This window comes from Oryctolagus cuniculus, chromosome 3 (genome assembly GCF_964237555.1).
Source record: "Oryctolagus cuniculus chromosome 3, mOryCun1.1, whole genome shotgun sequence".
NCBI lineage: Eukaryota > Metazoa > Chordata > Mammalia > Lagomorpha > Leporidae > Oryctolagus > Oryctolagus cuniculus.
Window position 1 is genome coordinate 66,585,451 of NC_091434.1, and position 18,427 is coordinate 66,603,877.

General features: G+C 43.5%; 1 protein-coding gene across 4 annotated transcripts in view; it reads left to right on the forward strand.

The window, feature by feature from the left end:
- The window catches only part of WIPF1 (WAS/WASL interacting protein family member 1), a 129,561-nt gene extending 111,436 nt beyond the window's left edge, over window positions 1–18,125 (forward strand). For all 4 annotated transcript variants that reach the window (XM_008258766.4, XM_008258767.4, XM_070070672.1 and 1 more), the window contains exons 6-8: window positions 4,782–4,994; window positions 5,614–5,727; window positions 15,173–18,125. In XM_008258766.4, coding sequence (XP_008256988.2) covers window positions 4,782–4,994; window positions 5,614–5,727; window positions 15,173–15,228 — 383 coding nt within the window. In that variant the 3' untranslated portion in view covers window positions 15,229–18,125. The remainder of the gene's footprint in view (window positions 1–4,781; window positions 4,995–5,613; window positions 5,728–15,172) is intronic.
- The last annotated feature ends 302 nt before the right edge of the window (window positions 18,126–18,427 follow it).

The window sequence follows — 18,427 nt, forward strand, 5'->3', positions numbered from 1 at the left end:
AAATACTTAGTGTCTAGTAGATTAAATCAAATTCCTAAATATAGTGGTATCTCACTGAATACTTTTTTTTATTTATTTATTTGAGAGAGTTACAAAAAAAGAGAGGGAGAGACAGAAAAGTCTTCCATCCATGGGTTCATTCCCCAAGTGGCCACAATGGCCAGAGCTGTGCTGATCTAAAACCAGGAGCCAGAAGTTTCTTCATGGTCTCCCATGCGAGTGCAGGGGCCCAAAGACTTGGGCCATCTTCTACTGCTTTCCCAGGCCATAGCAGAGACTGGATTGGAAGAAGAGCAGCTGGGACATGAACCAGTGCCGATATAGGATGCTGGCGCCGCAGGCAGAGGCCCAGCTTACTACGCCACAGCACCAACCCCCTAAATAGACTTCAATGGATAAATGAGAACAGAACACTTTTCTTCTTACCCAGTGTCTGTGATTTTCCCTAAAGTAACTAAGGAGCTTTCTGTATAGCTCTACCAAGTAGATTAATCAATAGATTCTTGTGTTTCTCTCTCTCTCTCTCTCTCTCTCTGCCTTTCAAATGACAATAAATAAAATGCACTTCTTTGAGAAAAAAAAGGAAAATCACCTATAATCCTACTACCACCACCATTCAGAAATAACTATTGATAACATTTTTTTTTTGACAGGCAGAGTTAGACGGTGAGAGAGAAAAACAGAGAGAAAGGTCTTCCTTCCGCTGGTTCACCCCCCAAATGGCCACCACGGCCGGCATGATGCACCAATCCGAAGCCAGGAGCCAGGTGCTTCCTCCTGGTCTCCCATGCGGGTGCAGGACCCAAGGGCTTGGGCCATCCTCCACTGCCTTCCTGGGCCACAGCAGAGAGCTGGACTAGAAGAGGAGCAACTGGGACAGAATCCGGCACCCTGACTGGGACTAGAACCCGGGGTGCCAGCGCCACAGGCAGAGGATTAGCCTAGTGAGCCATGGCACCAGCCACTATTGATAACATTTAAAAAAACTTTAATGATCAGGAGAGGGGGAGAGAGAGAGAGAGAGATCCCATCTGCTGGTTCACTCCCCCAGACACCTATGGTGGTCAGGGCTGGGATGGAAGCCTGGAGCTGAGGACACAACCTGAGTCTCCCTGTGGGTGACAGAAGCCCAGTCACTACAGCATCACTGCTGCTTCCCGGGTCTGCACCGGCAGAAAGCTGGAACCGGGAGCCAAGGCAGGAATCAAACCTGGGTACTCCAGCGTGGATGGCAGGAATCTACTACTAGGCTAAATTGCGCCTCGTCTTTAGAACAATTTTTATGTATCTTTTCAGTCTTGTTAAAATACATAGGGAGTGCTTCGAAAAGTTCACAGGAAATGGAATTAAAAGATATATGTAGGGTCTGGCGCTGTGGCATAGCGGGGGTAAAGCCCAGACCTGCCTGCAGTACCAGCATCCCATAATGGCACCAGTTTGAGTCCTGGCTGTTCCTCTTCCGATCCAGCTCCCTGCTAATGCTCCTGGGAAAGCTGCAGAGGATGGCCCAAATCTGTACCATGTAGAAGACCTGGAAGGAGCTCCCAGCTTTAGCCTGGCCCAGCCCCAGTCATTGGGGCCACTTAGAGAGTGAATTAGTAGATGGAAAACCTCTCTCTCTCTGTCTCTACCTCTGCCTTTCAAATAATTCTTTTTTAAAAAAGAGATATATGTAGACACACATAGACACACACATGCATTTTTTTTTACAAAATCAGTGTCACACTACCTGTATATTGTTCGATAATTTACTTTTGACTTAATAATACCTAATTAACATTTTCTGATGTGATTAACCATTCTTTTACAACCCAACTTTTTGATGACTGCGTGACATTAGACCTACAGTGCACCTTGCTTTGTTTAACTTCACTTGATCATTTGAGCCATCTCTAGATCTTTGCTGTTGCAGATAATACAGTGCTACTTTCTTGTAACTAACTATCTGTGGCAATTCTAAGTATTTCCTGTGGATGAATTCCTAGAAATGGAACTACTGCCAAACTGCCTCCCAGAAAATTCTTACCAGTTTACATTCCCACAAGGAACCTATGAGAGGCCATCAAGGGCCATCACATTTTTTATTTTTTATTTATTTATTTGACAGGTAGAGTTATAGACAGTGAGAGAGAGAGAGACAGAGAGAAAGGTCTTCCTTCCGTTGGTTCACTCCCCAAATGGCTGCTACAGCTGGCGCTGCACCGATCCAAAGCCAGGAGCCAGGTGCTTCCTCCTGGTCTCCCATGCGGGTGTAGGGGCCCAAACACTTGGGCCATCCTCCACTGCCCTCCTGGGCCACAGCAGGGAGCTGGGCTGGAAGAGGAGCAACCAGGACTAGAACCCGGCACCCAAATGGGATGCCGGTGCCACAGGCAGAGGATTAACCAAGTGAGCCACAGCGCTGGCCCCATGGCCATCACATTTTGAGATGTGATTTTATTTCATTGGTAGGGAAGTGAACCTTAGAATTTAATATATTTGGAGTTAAATCCTGACTGTTGTACTCATTAGCCCATAGACTTGGGCTTCTTAAGCTTCCAAACCTTCTGAGACCTATCCCTGCACCTCTCAAGGTTGTTGCAAGAATTAAGAGAGACAAGGATTTGCAGTAGTTTTCTTATTTCTTGGAATGTAATTATATTCAATAAATGATTGTTTTTATTATTCTGGGAAATAGAAATCTATTTTCTTTTCCATTGTCCCTTCCTGGTTTAAAGCAGGGAGCCGCAAGGTTGTAAAGTTAGAAACATGAAGGTTTATTTTAAGAAACAGAACAAGATGAGGTCAATCAAATTTAACCAGGCCACAGTTTACAGTTCATGATAGGTAGGAGTTAAACCCACAGCATATGAGATACTTTCTTCCAGGAAATCAACTCTTGCTGCCTGGGACTGCAACGAGGATAAGCAGATGGGACAGTAAATAAACCTGGCAAAGGGGAGGCATTGAGGACTCCTTGAGAGACCTGCCAGGCTCCATCGAGTTCTGGAGCCAAGACTTCCTGTCAGGGATCCCTGCAGTGGGCAAGGTGTTGAAGTCAAGATCCCTTGTTGGATTCTGAGTCTGTGGGTGATGAGAAATTTATATTTCTAGCACTATATGACATTGTCTTTATGTAAGACGTTGGTGTCTCGTGAGTGGAACTTGCTGCTGAAGATCAGTAATCACTACTCAGGCTATTCCAATATACATAAGGAAATGCTCAAGTTTGGTCCCTGGTTTGTTTGAATGTTCTCACTACCCAAATAGCCTCTATATTTGGAGAATGGGAAAGTCAAAATAAATTTCATTTGTGTTATCAAAAATAAGTTATTTTTAATTTTTTCCCAGGAATGTGAAACGTTATGGTTCTATCATCCCACTGTTCTTTTTTAAAAATGGCTTCCAATTCTTTTTTAGTACTTTTTATTTGATTTTTGGCTGATTAACTCCTGGTAGTAGTAGCATGAGAAAGGTGACTATCTGGCATTCTTTCAAGGACAGGAAGTCAAGTTCCACAGGGCAACAGCTTGCTCAAGGTCAGGACCCTCACTAGCGTTTATAGCCCAGGATGTTGTTAGTTGTTTGTCATTCCCTGTGCTCATCTGCTCTGCAAAGAGGAAGAAGCAAGAAGGAACTCCTGCTGTGCTCAGGATGACTGACTGGTATTTGGTTTCCTGCCCGGAAACAGGCTGTAGGCATCACAGAAAGATACTTGTATAATTGGCAATAGTCCTGTACATTTGAAGAACTTAATTCTTCTGAAGGCCTAAAATAATTCATGACTATCTTTGAAGATCTGTTTATTTGAAAGGCAGAGTTGCAGAGAGAGAGAAAGAGAGAGAGAGAGAGAGAAAGAGAGAGAGATATCTTCCATCCTCTGGTTCACTCCCCAAATGTTTGCAACAGCTAGGGCTGGGCCAGGCTGAAGCCAGGAGCCAGGAGCTTCTTCCAGCTCTCCCAAATGGGTTCAGGGCCCCAAGCACTTGGGCCGTCTTCCACTTTCCTGGGCACATTAGCAGGGAGCTGGATCAGAAGTGGAGCAGCTAGGCTGCTTAACCAGCTATGCCACAGCACCAGCTCTCAACCACTCTTTAATAAGATTATGACAGGGGCAGGTGCTGTGGCATAGTAGGTTAAGCATCTACCTGCTGTGCTGGCATCCCATATGGGTGCTGGTTTGAGTCCTGACTGCTCCACTTCTGACCCAGCTCCCTGCTGATGTCCCAGGAAAAGCATCAGAAAATGGCTCAAGTAGTTGGGCCCCTGCTACCTATATGGGAGACCCAGATGAAGCCCTTGGCTCCTCACTTCAGGCTGGCCCAGCCCCAGCTGTTGCGGCCATTTGGAAAATGAACTCGAGGATGGAAGACTTACCTTTCTCTGCCTCTGCCTCTCCCTCTTTGTAACTCCACCTTTCAAATAAATAAATCTTAAAAAAAAAGATTATGAAATATATATAAAATTATATGGTTGTCAGTATAAATAGACTATCACGTTTTCAATTTCATTGTATTATCTGCAATCTCAATAACTAACTCAAAGCCAAAACAGCCATTTAGCTATGAATATGTATTTATATATACATGTGTACATATGTACTTTGTGTGTCTGTGTTTATATGTGCCTACTTTTTTCTCAGCTAAATCTCTGGCAGAGTCTCCACGATTTCTCCATATGCCCTAGTTTAAGAACTGAATCCAGCAGACACCCCTTAGATGTACACTAATGATGACTATTATAATAGTAATGCATGATATAAAGTAGGACTGAACTAAATGGCTTTTTTTTTCTTGCTCCAGGCCCCCTCCCCCCACCACCTCCAGTAAGCAGAAATGGCAGCACATCGCGGGCCCTGCCTGCCACCCCTCAGCTGCCATCCAGGAGTGGAGTTGACAGCCTCAGGAGTGGCCCCCGGCCTCCACTTCCCCCCGACAGGCCTGGTGCTGGGGCCCCTCCGCCGCCTCCACCATCAACATCAATTAGAAATGGCTTCCAAGATTCTTCATGTGAAGGTGTGTGTGGTTTGCTCACTGGTGCTAACATTTCTTGTTCCATCATTGTTACCATACTGCACTGCACTGATCTAACCATTTTAGGGCCCACTGTGATTTCAAATAAAAAAATAATAGTTGCTCTCCCAAAAAGACATGCCATTTTTCTTTGACCTGTTCTTTGTTTGAGTCTGATTTTGGTTAACTTTCCAGAGATTCCAGAATAATGAAAAAAATTTTTTTGTAGCTTATCTTCTGACAGTTCGCTGTAAGTAACAGCCTCAAGGGCCTGTGGATATTAAGCACTCATTTCTGTCGTGGTTATCAGAGTGCTCCCCAGTTACTCTTGAGCCCACTGGTGGGAAGATAGGGGTCCCATACCTTAGTCCCCACTTCTAAGGGGGACTGGCTGGATCCTGATCTCTGGAGTTGAAATCACTTTGCTTTGATATGCAAACCAGCATATTTGATCAATGTACTGCTCAGTGACATTTGTAGTTCTTGCAGCTTTTCTATAACCTTCTGGGCATAAAACCAGGAGTGACTTCTGCAGTCCTCTCTCTGGATTTCATCCATGCCTTTCACTGCATAAGTCTTCAGCGCACGCTGTTACTGACAACACTGTCTCTTTCTCCCCCAGATGAGTGGGAAAGCAGATTCTTCTTCCACCCAATTTCTGATTTGCCACCTCCAGAGCCATATGTACCAACAGCCAAAAGTTACCCCAGTAAACTGGCAAGAAACGAGAGCCGCAGTGAGTATTTCTGCCAGGGCTTGGGCAGATTCATACTTGAATAGCCTGGGTTATGTGTGGGTCCATATGGGAATTCCAGGCCTCTTACTGGATCAGGCAGAGCCATTTAAACTCAGGTCAGTTTAAATTATTAATTTTTTTATTTTTAGAATTTTAAATTTATTAAATAATATCAATTATTTAAATTATTTGGAGCCATTTAAATTCTGGTCAGTTCTCCATGCACGTTGAGAAAGAAATTGGGGAGACCCAGCCAGAATGCTTACAGGAAATAGTTAATGTGTCCGTGCAAGCTGGTAGTACTAGTTATGATGAGAGAGTACGGTTTTTTGGTGATGGGGTTTGTATAACATGACGTAGCAAACACTTCCCCATTTTATCACATGGCTTTTGTTCACAGGAGTCCATCGAGTCCGCATTCAGTAACTTAGCATGACTAGACTTTAGATGGTCTCTGCCTTTTTACTAATACATGTGATGCTTCCATACGAAGGAATCACTTTTCCTCTATTGAAGAAATGTGACCAAGAAGGAAAAATAGACAAACCGGAATTTCACAGCAATAAATGTACAGGGGTAAGGAGGAATTAGCATGAAATATACAGGTATCACTGATGAGGCTCCGACATGCAGCAGCCTTAGCCTCAGAACCAAACTCCCAAGCCAGAAGTGTGTGGAGAAAAGGTGTATGAGCAAGTCACATGGCGGTCACAAAGTCCACAGCAGAACACTTTACCCATACGCAGAGCCTGCTGCTGCTCCTCCACACACAGTTCTTCCATAAGTTCTGGTTGGTGGTTGCCAGCCTTGGAGCAGATTAATATCAGCTAAGGTTAAGGTCAATTAGAAAGCCCAATCACTTACATCAGTGAGAAGTGACAGCTGGCAGTCTCAGGTCATGGGAAGAGAGAGAGAGGGACAGTTACACTGCATGTTAAGACATAGGACAATACTAGATGTTTTGACTGGGTCACATTAATTGAGTCAAGCTATGCGTTGTGTCTCTATTGAAGAATTCAAAGAGTTTGAAAATATTTTTAGGAAAATTTCGATGAACAGATACCAGAAATAAACAGAATATTGCTGCTTCCCTTAATCCCTAGAAAAATTCAGCTCCCAGACAGCGCCTAATAAATAGGTATAAAGAAAATAAAACTCTCGGGCCGGCGCCGCGGCTCACTAGGCTAATCCTCCGCCTTTCAGCGCCGGCACACCGGGTTCTAGTCCCGGTCGGGGCGCCGGATTCTGTCCCGGTTGCCCCTCTTCCAGGCCAGCTCTCTGCTGTGGCCAGGGAGTGTAGTGGAGGATGGCCCAGGTGCTTGGGCCCTGCACCCCATGGGAGACCAGGAGAAGCACCTGGCTCCTGGCTCCTGCCATCGGATCAGCGCGGTGCGCCGGCCGCAGCACGCCGACCGCGGCGGCCATTGGAGGTTGAACCAACAGCAAAGGAAGACCTTTCTCTCTGTCTCTCTCACTGTCCACTCTGCCTGTCAAAAAAAAAAAAAAAAGAAAAAAAGAAAAGAAAAAGAAAATAAAACTGTCATTCAAGGGTTGGTGGGTGAAGTTTTTTTTTTTTTTTTTTTTTTTTTTTTTTTTTTTTTTGACAGGCAGAGTGGACAGTGAGAGAGAGAGACAGAGAGAAAGGTCTTCCTTTGCCGTTGGTTCACCCTCCAATGGCCGCCGCGGCCGGCGCACCGCGCTGATCCGATGGCAGGAGCCAGGAGCCAGGTGCTTTTCCTGGTCTCCCATGGGGTGCAGGGCCCAAGCACTTGGGCCATCCTCCACTGTACTCCCGGGCCACAGCAGAGAGCTGGCCTGGAAGAGGGGCAACCGGGACAGAATCTGGTGCCCCGACCGGGACTAGAACCCGGTGTGCCGGCGCCGCTAGGCGGAGGATTAGCCTAGTGAGCCGCGGCACCAGCCGGTGGGTGAAGTTTTTGATGACAGGTCTTCACATGGAGCTGACCTCCTCGAGTGTGTGTTTTCAGTAGGAGAGGGACCTCCATCTGGTCAGAACAGCCAGTTTTTCTTCCCTCTTGGACACTAACAAATGTACTTGAAGGGATGTTCATATAGACTCTGAATAACTCTTCCTGACTTTCTACAGGCATTCTCAATCTAATTTAAATATTATTCATATTTTAAAATCAGTAACAGAACCAATTTCCCCTTACCCTCTTGGCTTTTAATTTAATGGCTGTATTCCCTTCCCCATCCTCCTCCTGTAAGATGCAAGTAAACAACTTAAAGACCGGAACTGTGGATTGCCCACTAATGCATCTTCCTTGAGTGTCACCGTGCCCGAGTCACAGCAGGCACTTGGGAATATGCCTTAAGTTAGTGAATTAATTCGCACTGTCCCCACAAATTATTTTCCAGATTTACTTTAAGTATTCTGGCATTAGGCATATTTACTATTTTATAATGACAGTAGTTCATATATATAACACAACTAAGTAAGTTATTATTAAGAACCAAATTTTAGGGGCCAGTGTTGTGGCATAACAGATTAAGCTTCCACCTGCAGTGCCAGCATCCTATATAGGCACCAGTTCAAGACCCCGCTGCTCTGCCTCACTGCTAACATGCCTGGGAAAAGCAGTGGAGGATGGCCCAAGTCCTTGGACCCATGTACCCATGTGGGAGACTCCGAGGAGTTCCTGGCTCCTGGCTTCAGCCTGGCCCAGCTGCGGCCATTTGGGGAGTGAACCAGTAAATGGAAGATCTCTCTGTCCCTCCTCTCTAATTCTGCCTTCAAATAAATAAAATAAATATATTTTTCCTTTTTTTAAATTTTTTTGACAGGCAGATTTAGACAGAGACAGAGAGAAAGGTCTTCCTTTCCGTTGGTTCGCCCCACAATGGCCGCTATGGCCGGAGCACTGTGCTGATCTGAATCCAGGAGCCAGGTGCTTCCTCCTGGTTTCCCATGGGGTGCAGGGCCCAAGCACCTAGGCCATCCTCCACTGCACTCCTGGGCCACAGCAGAGAGCTGGACTGGAAGAGGAGCAACCGGGACAGAATCTGGCGCCCCAACCAGGACTGGAACCTGGGGTGCCGGCGCTGCAGGCGGAGGATTAGCCTAGTGAGCCATGGCACCAACCAAAATAAATATTCTTTAAAAAAACAAGATTTATTCTGTTCCTATAGCTGCCTGCCTGGACATCCCTGAGCAGTGTAGGTTACACTTTGAGTGACACCTATTTACAGCTATGGAAAAGGCCAGCCCTTGCTTCCCATTGTGGGGTGTGAGCTGATGGTCCAAGCCATGACAGATGTTCTCAGTCCAGATGATTCTGTCCTCACAGGAAAAAATCTGGAGAGAGGACAAGGAGGGGCAAAGGGTGACAGACTACCTATATTTTCCTCTGATCCCTCTCCTTGCTCAGTAGTCAGACAGAGGCAGAGAGAGAGAGAGAGAGAGCAAGGTCTTCGATCTGCTAGTTCAATCCCCAGGCTCCTGGCCCCTGGCTTCAGAAAGGTGCAGCTCTGGCCGTTGTGGCCATCTGGGGAGTGAACCAGCAGATCGAAGACCTTGCTCACTCGCTCTCTCTGCCTGTGCCTCTCTGTAACTCTGCCTTTCAAATAAATAAATCAACTTAAAAAAAAAAAAAACTATATGCAGGGGGCCAGCGCTGTAGCACAGCAGGTTAAATCCCTGGCCTGAAGTGCTGGCATCCCATGTGGGTGCCGGTTCTAGTCCTGGCTGCTCCTCTTCCAATCCATAGCTCTCTGCTATGGCCTGGGATAGCAGTAGAAGATGGCCCAAGTCCTTGGGCCCCTGCACCCACGTGGGAGACCCAGAAAAAGCTCCTGGCTCCTGGCTTCCAATCAGCACAGCTCAGGCCATTGCGGTCATCTGGGGAGTGAACCAGCGGATGGAAGACCTCTCTCTCTGTCTCTACCTCTCTCTCTAACTCTTTCAAATAAATAAAATAAATCTTTTTTAAAAAGAACTATATGCAGATGACCAATTAGCATATGAAAAGATGCTTAATATCACTAATCATTAGGAAAATACTAATAAAAACAACAGTAAAATAGAGCATTGTTCAGAAATCAGAAGATACTGAAATACCCAACAAAAGCAGATTGATGAAACTATAGTATCTCCATGTAATAGACTATGATTTTCATTAATAGCCATTTGTGGGAAAGGGCCTTTGGTGCATTGTTTTTTTTTTAAACTTTTATTTAATGAATATAAATTTCCAAAGTACAGCTTATGGATTACAATGGCTTCCCCCCCCCATAACTTCCCTCCCACCCGCAACCCTCCCCTTTCCCGCTCCCTCTCCCCTTCCATTCACATCAAGAATCATTTTCAATTCTCTTTATATACAGAAGATCAGTTTAGCATATATTAAGTAAAGACTTCAACAGTTTGCACCCACATAGAAACACAAAGTGAACAATACTGTTTGAGTACTAGTTATAGCATTAAATCACAATGTACAGCACATTAAGGACAGAGATCCTATATGAGGAGTAAGTGCACAGTGACTCCTGTTGTTGACTTAACAATTTGACACTCTTGTTTATGGCATCAGTAATCACCCTAGGCTCTTGTCATGAGTTGCCAAGGCTATGGAAGCCTTTTGAGTTCACCAACTCTGATCATATTTAGACAAGGTTGTAGTCAGAGTGGAAGTTCTCTCCTCCCTTCAGAGAAAGGTACCTCCTTCTTTGATGACCTGTTCTTTCCACAGGGATCTCACTTGCAGAGATCTTTCATTTAGGTGTTTTTTGTTTGTTTGTTTGTTTTGCCAGAATGTCTTGGCTTTCCGTGTGTGAAATACTCTCATGGGCTTTTAGGCAGGTCCGCATGCCTTAAGGGCTGATTCTGAGGCCAGAGTGCTGTTTAGACATCTGCCATTCTATGAGTCTGCTGTGTATCTCGCGTCCCACATTGGATCGTTCTCTCCCTTTTTTATTCTATCAGTTAGTATTTGCAGACACTAGTCTTGTTTATGTGATCCCTTTGGCTCTTAGTCCTATCATTATGATCAATTGTGAAAAGAAATTGATCACTTGGACTAGTGAGATGGCATTGGTACATGCCACCTTAATGGGATTGAATTGGAATCCCCTGGTATGTTTCTAACTCTACCATTTGGGGCAAGTCAGCTTGAGCATGTCCCAAATTGCACATCTCTTCCCTCTCTTATTCCCACTCTTATATTTAACAGCAATCATTTTTCAGTTAAGTTTCAACACTTAAGAATAACTGTGTATTGATTACAGTATTCAACCAAAACTATTAAGTAGAACAAACAAAAAGAATACTAAGAGGGATAATGTATTGAGTTGTTCATCAACAGTCAGGGCAAGGGCTGATCAAGTCACCGTTTCTCATAGTGTTCATTTCACTTTAACAGATTTCCTTTTTGGTGCTCAGTTAGTTGTCACCGATCAGGGAGAACATATGATATTTGTCCCTTTGGGACTGGCTTATTTCACTCAGCATAATGTTTTCCAAATTCCTAACAGGGATCACTTTTCAGTTAAAATTTAAACACCTAAGAATAATTGTGTGTTAATTACAGAGTTCAACCAATAGTATTAGAACAAAAAAATACTAAAATGGATAAAGTATTACATTGTATATCAACAGTCAGGACAAGAGCTGATCAAGTCACTGTTTCTCATAGTGTCCATTTCACTTCAACAGGTTTCCCCTTTGGTGCTCAGTTAGTTGTCGCTGATCAAGGAGAACATATGATATTTGTCCCTTTGGGACTGGCTTAATTCACTCAGCATGATGTTTTCCAGATTCCTCCATCTTGTTGCAAATGACCGGGTTTCATTGTTTTTGACTGCTGTATAGTATTCTATAGAGTACATGTCCCATAATTTCTTTATCCAGTCTACTGTTGATGGGCATTTGGGTTGGTTCCAGGTCTTAGCTATTGTGAATTGAGCTGCAATAAACATTAATGTGCAGACAGCTTTTTTGTTTGCCAATTTCATTTCCTTTGGGTAAATTCCAAGGAGTGGTATGGCTGGGTTGTATGGTGGGGTTATATTCAGGTTTCTGAGGAATCTCCAGACTGACTTCCATAGTGGCTTAACCAGTTTGCATTCCCACCAACAGTGGGTTAGTGTCCCTTTTTCCCCACATCCTCTCCAGCATCTATTGTTGGTAGATTTCTGAATGTGAGCCATTCTAACTGGGGTGAGGTGAAACCTCATTGTGGTTTTGATTTGCATTTCCCTGATTGCTAGTAATCTTGAACATTTTTTCATGTGTCTGTTGGCCATTTGGATTTCCTCTTTTGAAAAATGTCTATTGAGGTCCTTGGCCCATCTCTTAAGTGGGTTGTTTTGATGTGGAGTTTCTTGATTTCTTTGTAGATTCTGGTTATCAACCCTTTATCTGCTGCATAGTTTGCAAATATTTTTTCCCATTCTGTCGGTTGCCTCTTCACTTTCCTGACTGTTTCTTTTGAAGTACAGAAACTTCTCAATTTGATACAATCCCAAATGTTAATTTTGGCTTTGACTGCCTGTGCTTCTGGGGTGTTTTCCAAGAAGTCATTGCCGGTACCTATATCTTGCAGGGTTTCTCCAATGCTCTCTAATAATTTGATGGTGTCGGGTCATAGATTTAAGTCTTTCATCCATGTTGAGTGAATTTTTGTGTAAGGTGAAAGGTAGGGGTCTTGCTTCATGATTCTGCACGTGGAAATCCAATTTTCCCAGCACCATTTATTGAATAGACTGTCCTTACTCCAGGGATTGGTTTTGGATCCTTGATCAAATATAAGTTGGCTGTAGATGTTTGGATTGATTTCTGGTGTTTCTATTCTGTTCCATTGGTCTATCCATCTGTTTCTGTACCAGTACCATGCTGTTTTGATAACAACTGCCCTGTAGTATGTCCTGAAATCTGGTATTGTGATGCCTCCAGCTTTGTTTTTGTTGTACAAGATTTCTTTAGCTATTTGAGGTCTCCTGTGTCTCCATATGAATTTCAGCATCATTTTTTTCAGATCTGAGAAGAAGGTCTTTGGTATCTTGATTAGTATTGCATTGAATGTATAAATTGCTTTTGGGAGAATGGACATTTTGATGATATTGATTCTTCCAATCCATGAGCATGGAAGATTTTTCCATTTTTTGGTATCCTCTTCTATTTCTTTCTTTAAGGTTTTGTAATTTTCATCATAGAGATCTTTAACGTCCTTGGTTAAGTTTATTCCAAGGTATTTGATTGTTTTTGTAGCTATTGTGAATGGGATTGATATTAGAAGTTCTTCCTCAGCCATGGCATTGCTTGTGTATACAAAGGCTGTTGATTTTTGTGCATTGATTTTATATCCTGCTACTTTGCCAAACTCTTCTATGAGTTCCAATAGTCTCTTAGTAGAGTTCTTTGGGTCCCCTAAATAAAGAATCATGTCATCTGCAAAGAGGGATAGTTTGCCACCTCCCACATCAGAGTGCCTGGCTTTGATTCCCCACTCCAATCCTGACTCTATCTTTTTTTTTTTTTTTTAGATTTATTGTATGTATTTGAAAGGCAGAATTACAGAGACAAGGAGAGAGAGAGAGAGAGAGAGAGATCGATCTTCCATCCATAGTTCACTCCACAAATGGCTGCAACAGCCAGGAGCTTCTTCCAATTCTCCCATGTGGGTGCAGGGGCTCAAGCACTTGAGCCATCCTCCACTGCCCTCCCAGGTGCATTAGCAGGAAGCTGGATCAAAAGTGGAGTAGCTAGGACTGCAGCTGGAGTCCATATGGAATGCCAGTGCTGCAAGTAGCAGCTTAACCTGCTACACCACAGTGCCAGCCCCGCGACCCTACCTTTCCACCAGTGCAGACCTGAGAGGCAGAGGGAGTGGAGGTGTGATGGTGGCTTCAGTAATTAGGTTCATGTGACCTGGGTAGGAGACCTGGAATGTACTTTGAGTCCCCAGCTTTTTTTTTTTTTTTTAAGATTTTTAAACATTTTTATTCATTTGAGAGGTAGACTTACAGACAGAAGAAGAGATAGAGAAAGGTCTTCCATCCACTGGTTCACTACCCAAATGACCACAATGGCTGCAGCTGAGCCAATCTGAAGCCAGGAGCCAGGAGCTTCTTCTGGGTCTCCCACGCCAAGTGCAGGGGCACAAGCACTTGGGCCATATTCCAGAGCTGGATTGGAAGAGGAGCAGCCAGACATGAACCAGTGCCCATGAGGGACGCCAGTGCCGCATGTGGAGGCTTAGACTGCTACACCGCACCACTGGCCCCTAAGACCCCACCTTTGATACCAGCCTAGCCCCGACCAACCACTGTGGGCACTGGGGAGTAAACCAGTAGATGTAAGATTCTCTCTCTCTCTGCCTAATAAATTTTTAAAATTTTTAAATAACTATATTTCTAACAACCAATGACATTGAAAGAGGGTAAGGCTGGCGCCGCAGCTCACTAGGCTAATCCTCCACCTTGTGGCGCTGGCACACCAGGTTCTAGTCCTGGTCGGGGCGCCAGATTCTGTCCCGGTTGCCCCTCTTCCAGGCCAGCTCTCTGCTGTGGCCAGGGAGTGCAGTGGAGGATGGCCCAAGTCCTTGGGCCCTGCACCCCATGGGAGACCAGGATAAGTACCTGGCTCCCACCATCGGATCAGCGCGGTGCGCCGGCTGCAGCGTGCTGGCCGCGGCGGCCATTGGAGGGTGAACCAACGGCAAAGGAAGACCTTTCTGTCTCTCTCTCTCACTGTCCACTCTGCCTGTCAAAAAATAAATAAATAAATAAATAAATAAATAAATGAAAAAGGGTAAGACTGACTATATGACTTTACTTTGGAGGAAAAAAGGGAACCATTTCTAAATGGAAAATACACATTCATTGTTAGAGGTTATCTCTCAGTGATACCAGCATAGATGAATTTTTTGTTTTATTTTTGCTTATCCATTTTTTTATTATTATTTGAGAGTTAGAGAGAGAGATAGGCTGACAGAGCGGGTGCCCATCTACTAGGTTCACTCCCCAGATTCCCACAACAGCCAAGTCTGGGCCAGGACTAGAGCTTGGAGCCAGAAACATAATCTAGATGTCTCCTAAGAGTGGCAGGAGCCCAATTACTTGAGCCATCACCACTGCCTCCCAGGGGGCTGCATCGGTAGGAAGTTGGAGTCAAGAGTCAGGGTTGGGAATGAACCCAGACACTGGTATCGGGAGGCAGGCATCTTAATTACTAGGCTCATCGTCTGAGCCTGTTCATATTCTCTAAATCTCTAATCAACATGTACTCTGTGATAAGAAGGAAAGCAGCTCTGTAACTTCCTTTGCACAGGTACTTAGTAGCAGTGGTAGATCCTCCTCTGTTAAGGTTCACGTTCATTTATCGCTTCTTCCTTTCTCATCCACATGTCAGTGAGCTTACAGCCTCGATCAGAGTTTCCACAGTGAGAACAGAAGTTTTCTAACAAAAACTGTTTGTTTGCTCTTCTAGGTGGCTCCAACCGAAGAGAACGGGGTGCCCCACCACTTCCTCCCATCCCAAGGTGATCTTTGCCGCTCTTCTCCACCCAGGCCCAAGAGCTGCTTCTGTTGTTGCTATATGAGAATTGTACACACCCTCCCTCCCATTTTTCTTCCCTTGTCCCCTTCACATTAGGAAAGAAGGGAAAGTGAGGAAAAGGCATGTGCCGGGGTGGGATGGGGAAGAAATGCACCTAGCTTGTTATATTGTACATATTCTCAAAGTCATTGCTCGCTTCAGCTGCAGCTGCCAGCGCTGGCTGCTGGGGATCCATAGCTTTTGCAGTAAGTAGGCAGAGATGAATTGGGTCCCAGCTTTCAACCAACCAAATTCAAACATGCACTGCTTGTGTGGTACAGGCTGTAACTGTTAGAGTCTCTGAGGGCTGTTTCCTTTCATGCCTTTTTTGCACGCGTGGCCTCCTGTTTCCATGAACCACAGACCTAAGCACATTGCTGAGCAAGGGCACACCTGAAACTTTTGTGGGTGCAGGACGGCCGATCTTGGACAGTCTGAGGTAGACTGTCCAGTAGAATAAAATGTGAGGCCCATATACAATTTCAAGATTCTAGTAGGTTATTATAAAAAGGTAAGAAAAAAGGTGAAATTAACTGTAATATATCTTATTTACCCCGTACATCCAAAATATCAGTGTAACCTGCAATCAATATAAAAATTATTAATGATATATTTCACTTTTTTTGGTACTAAGTGTTCAGAATCCAGTATGTGTTTTACATTCTAGCACATCTCCACTTGGACTACTCATGTGGTAAATGCTCAATAGCCACATGTGGCTGATGGCTACCATATTGGACAGCAAGGTCTGGAAGGTGGAAACTAATCAAAAATCTCATTTCAAAAACAAAAAAGGCAAAATGAGCTTTAGCAATTCAACTGGTACCTAGAAATAAAGTGAGGAACCAGCACCTTGTTTGACAGCTTGACCATAGATTTTGGTCTCTTATTTTCCTCTTCCCTTAGTATCTGTGTGTAAGTGTTACTTCACAGTACCAGGGTCAGAAACTGACCTAATAGGGCTTAGGGGCACGTGGAGTAAAGCCATTGGCAAGCAACTGAAACCCTGTCAGGGGTTCCAGCTCAGAACCAGCTGGCTTGCGCGGCTCACTTGTCAGCTGGATGCCTGCCTGGCGGGTTTGAAGCTGCCTGTGTTCCTCTCTCGCTGAGCAGGCTCTTTAGGGTTGGATATGCTAGGAAGGCGTGGTAGGAGGGGAAGAGAGGCAGGCAGTGGTATCAAATCAGAAATGTGGAAGAAGAGAGATTTGAATTGATTGGCAAACTCGAAAGATTCACTCTGATGCTTCTGGGGTTGAGCAAACTGGGGAGATCGCTAGTAGAAACTAGAGGAAATTTGTTTTGAATCTTTTGGGGAGAATGATTTGTCTTGGATCTATGCAAATAAAGCTTCGCTTAAGGACCATAGGGAAGAGCCAGACTTGCCTTTTTTTACATGATTTTTGTTTACAAAATTTTACCGGGACTTTTAAATCTAGGTATAGAGTTGGAAAGCAATTTCCACTTAGACGTTTTATATGGTTGATTATGTTTAAAAGTACCATTGCTTATTTTTTAAAAGCACACAACCACATATGTTTATGTATATCTACCTAAGCTTTGTATCATGACTTCAGTGTATTCGTGCGTGTTGCTGGCAGATGCTAACAAGAAACCAATCCAAAGAAAAATCTGAAAGATGTATTCCTATTTATGGAATAAATAAATGTTTCATTTATATAAAAGCAAAAGAACTTAGAGTTCTGACAAGTAGGATGTTTAATAAATTATGAAGTTACTGATTTGAATATATTGTATTTTTATAACTTTCCTGGCCAATCCTGGGCTTAGTACATTACAGAATTTGTTTCTCCCCTCTCCTCTAATACTCATCTGTCTTTCATACAGTCACTAGGGGCTCTTTACCCAAAGAGAATCAAGAAATACAAAGATGCAATGAGTTTGGCAGAGTATTTTTAAAGATTTTTTTTCTAACATTTTGGTAATTTAGCAGTATTTTACTTGGAATTCTTCTAAGTCAGCAGTGATAAACATCCTTAAGATAAAGCCTAGTGAACAATGGGCTTTGGCCTTCCTAGCAAATTCAAGGGAGAAAAGTCTGATCCAAAGACTGAATGTTGTTGAGTAGTAAGAACTGGATACCTTATATATCTCAACTTTGCAGGTACCATTCTAAAAGTCTGAAACAAGGTCACAGCTCAAAGTTGCTACTCATGTACAATGTTTTACAATGTATTTTTAAGGGAGTGTCTCATACACCTACACCTTTAGTAACCTGATAGCATACAGTACTGGTGAGAAAGATCTATGCTAACATTTTCCAACTATGGCAAATCATAAAAACCATTTTTTCCCTTCCCTGAAATCAGATCTTACACATGTGTTTTTCCCATAAAATTTTCAGATAAATGGATTCAAGATGCAATACAGTATTTTAACATTTACATATCATTTTATATTGAAATGTATTACAGTATTAAAATTCAGTGTTCAGTATTTATTTCACTATGCATTTTATTTAGTAAAAGCAGAGAAAAATGTTTAATCCAATGGTGCCTTACTTTGTGATTTGAAAGAAATCAACTTTTTATGTCTAAGTAAAAAATTACTTGCATATTTGTAAAAATGGTTAGGCCTTTATATTTTAACTTGTAATACCAATTTTGTTACTGTTAAAGTGCCTAAAAATTTTGGCATGAAATTAATCTTTCCCTGTTTATAGTCAGGGGCTCTAGGGGAAGAAAAAAATTGTTCATACCATTGCACTATGTAAACAGACACATTTTGATATCTATGTTATCAGGATAGTTTAAGTGGTAGGTAGAACCTACCCTGACATCTGTATAAGTTAGCCAGACAATAAATAAAAGAATAATTATGATGTCAACTGGTGGTTTTTCTTTAAATATGTCTATGTAAATATAAACGAGAAAGCAAGTGTCTTGTTTTCTGTTTTATGCTGTGGGAAATAAAGACAAACAAGAAAAGAATCCATGGAGCCGGCATTGTAGCATAGCAGGTAAAGGCAGAACCTATAAACCTGTATCCTATGTGGGCGCTGGTTTGTGTTCCACTCCACTTTTAATCCAGCTCCCTCCTAATGGCCCAAGTGTTTGGGCCCCTGCCACCCATGTGGGAGACCCCAGTGAAGCTCCGAGCTCCTTGTTTCAGCCTGGCCCACTGCTGACT